The sequence below is a fragment of the Orycteropus afer genome, unplaced genomic scaffold (genome assembly GCF_000298275.1).
Source record: "Orycteropus afer afer isolate SDZICR_OR568_19922 unplaced genomic scaffold, OryAfe1.0 scaffold00861, whole genome shotgun sequence".
Taxonomy (NCBI): domain Eukaryota; kingdom Metazoa; phylum Chordata; class Mammalia; order Tubulidentata; family Orycteropodidae; genus Orycteropus; species Orycteropus afer.
In genome coordinates this window covers 319568-322289 of record NW_006922448.1, presented here as the reverse complement: position 1 = coordinate 322289, position 2722 = coordinate 319568, and the positions used below count along the sequence as shown (strand labels likewise).

Here is a 2722-nt window from a genome sequence, read left to right as displayed (position 1 = left end):
GTGTTCATTACATTTGTCTGGTGGAGACTGCACTATTCTCAAGCTTTCTTTGTTTCTGGCTGTCCCTACCAACTGTCACACATCCTATCACTGTGCAGGGCAGTGGCTGTATCTTTGTGGGTACCCCAGGTAGCCAAAAGTTAACCAGACCTGTGCATCGGAAGGTGCTCTCTTTCAAGGAGGCCACACTGTGCACTCAGTCCCCATCTGTCTCACAGGAACATCCAATGTATGACTAGGAGCACTGCTATTTTTACAATGCTGTAACACTAACAGAAGAAAGCACTGCAACATTTTCAAAATTGCAGCACTACAACATTTTCAAAATTGTGCAACTTCTAAGTAAAAATACCCACCTTCCTGCAATGGTGAAACATTTTTTTCCACATCTGAGTAATGCCATGTTTCCAGCACATTATAGTGGGCACCTGGTTTTCACTGGGCCCCAGAGCATCGTATACTGCTCTGTACCATCCAAACACTTTTTATACAGATTGCAAAATCTGTGTAAATTTACCATGATAAAAAATATTAGAATCTGTGAGAACATATTTGGCATATTTTTATAAGAGAAAATTAATATATGCACATTAGAAAATATTTTAAAATGTAAAATATCATTTTTTAAAAAACTATAATCATATTGTTCAGAGATAACTACAAAGAAGAAACTGGTCTATACATCATAAAGCTAATTAGCACTTTTCTTTATACAAGTGTTATGCATTAAGTATTATGAATAGTAATACTACTGTTACATATTGAACACTACAAAGACTGTAAAACTACTTTTAAAAAAAAAAAAAAAACAAGAAGTTTATTTAAACAACAATACACTTGACTTGAAGGGAAAACTATCTAGGATTCATTTTTTTTTTTAATTTGCCCCTACATAAAGACAGATTGCCCTACATGTAACAGCTACATACAAAAAGTTATAAAATTGTCCTTGGTTTAACAATGATAAATGAAAACATTAAAATTTTCCAATCAAACAAGGTATGAAAGAATTTTTTTTTTTTTTTTAATGTCGTTTTCGTTAAACAATGAGAGCAAAATAACTTACTGGAAAAGAAATGTAAGAGCTGAGTGAGCATGCCACTGATGGAGAAAGGGAAGGGGGTTTCACAGAATCAGTATTTGTCCCCATCCCATCTCCACTTGATGTCAATCAAAACATACCATTGGCCATTTAATTAAAAAAAAAAAAAAAAAAAGCAATATGCTTGTGCACATGCACCAGTTACTTTATGTACAATAAAGGAATGGGGGAGGGAAAATGTAAGAATAGAAAAAACTATACTGTAGTAGTCAGAATGTGGTGGAACCAAATTGTGGTTTTCTCATTAACAATGTATTCTTGGTCTGTAGAAACAGAGTTCCGGAGTAAAGTAGCTGGCTCCCTTTTTAGAAGACACCACCTGTCTGCTGCTGGAACACATCAATTGTATTTTCATCCTCTATTTCCAACTGTGCAGGTGTGTCTGTTTCATTGATTGGCTGCCAGTCAAATCGGAATCTGATCTGCCTCATTAACAAACCCTGTCGTTCACAATAGGCTTTCATTAGTTTACTAAGTGGTGTATGCCTCTTAATCTTAAACTGCACCACAGAACCATCCTGCCATGCCACCTTCAAATTAATATGATCGTTGTTCTCAGTCTTGACTCCTTCCTTGGATTTTTCATCAGCCATGGTGAGCGCCGGAGTCTTCTCAGCTGCTGTTTTACAAAAGAGGTACCAGGCCGAATGAGCACACAAGCAGTACCAGGAGCGGCAGAGAAAGGAGGCAGCAGGTGTAAAACTACTCTTATCAATTACTTTATATATACATTCTAGGAAAGGGCTTTACAGAGAAAAGCACCAGCCAGGAAAGAATTTTTAATTGACAAACTGCCAAAAGATTTGGTATTTTCTGGATATTATTGTTACTGTACATTGTATTGTTTATATGTAAAAATCAAAAAGAATAGAAAATAACATCAAGCCTTTTGCCTAATCTCTCACTATGAGCATGAAGACATTTTGGGAGTGTTATAGGGGCTCCTACGGGTGGTGCAATGCTCCTAACAACTTAGAAATGAGAAAGGCTCCACTATGCTTATTCGATGGCAAACAAAAACAACAACAACAATGCTTATTGGTCTTCCTTCTATACACAGCTGGACCTCCACTTGCTACCTGCTGCACATTTGGATGGTCTTATACCAATTTACCTTCCCTGGACTACTACTCTTCCGCAATGGTCATGCTTACCTTTGTTAACTTCCGTTTTCTAAATTTTTGAATATATATACCATTTTTCATTGTTTCCACCCTTTCAATAAAAGGAAGCCCAGAGAATTTAGATACATAGATTAATAGATGATAGGTATATAGATGATAGATACATAGATGGAGGAGAAAGAACTTGTATGTTTTGGTGGGGCAAATGATTCTCAAGAGAGCATTCATCAAAATCTCCTTTAGGCTTGTTAAATGCTTCTTGTTGGGCTATGACTTAGAGTTTTTTATTCAGAAGGTCTGGAGTGGGGATTAAGAATTTGTATTTCTGAACAAAGAAAAGGGAAACCAATTAACACAGACACAGAAGATAATCTTGGATCCCTGAGGCTTGAAGGGAAGGATACAAAAGTGGACTAAACCCCAACTAGCAGAAGAATTTGCATGAAAATACCAAAAAAGGAGACACACGGAGCTGCAGTCTGGCAGCGGACTGAGC

The 2722-nt window shown here is 36.8% G+C and overlaps 1 protein-coding gene across 1 annotated transcript; it reads right to left on the bottom strand.

Annotated features, from left to right (window-relative positions):
- Window positions 1-1407: 1407 nt before the first annotated feature.
- LOC103212169 (small ubiquitin-related modifier 2-like) lies at window positions 1408-1695 on the bottom strand. Its single transcript, XM_007958178.1, has one exon. The coding sequence runs from the start codon at window positions 1693-1695 to the stop codon at window positions 1408-1410; it is 288 nt and encodes a 95-aa protein (XP_007956369.1).
- Window positions 1696-2722: the final 1027 nt, after the last annotated feature.

Excerpts from the sequence above, each read along its gene's own strand:
- LOC103212169 (XM_007958178.1), bottom strand. The coding sequence starts at position 1,695 with ATGGCTGATGAAAAATCCAAGGAAGGAGTCAAGACTGAGAACAACGAT.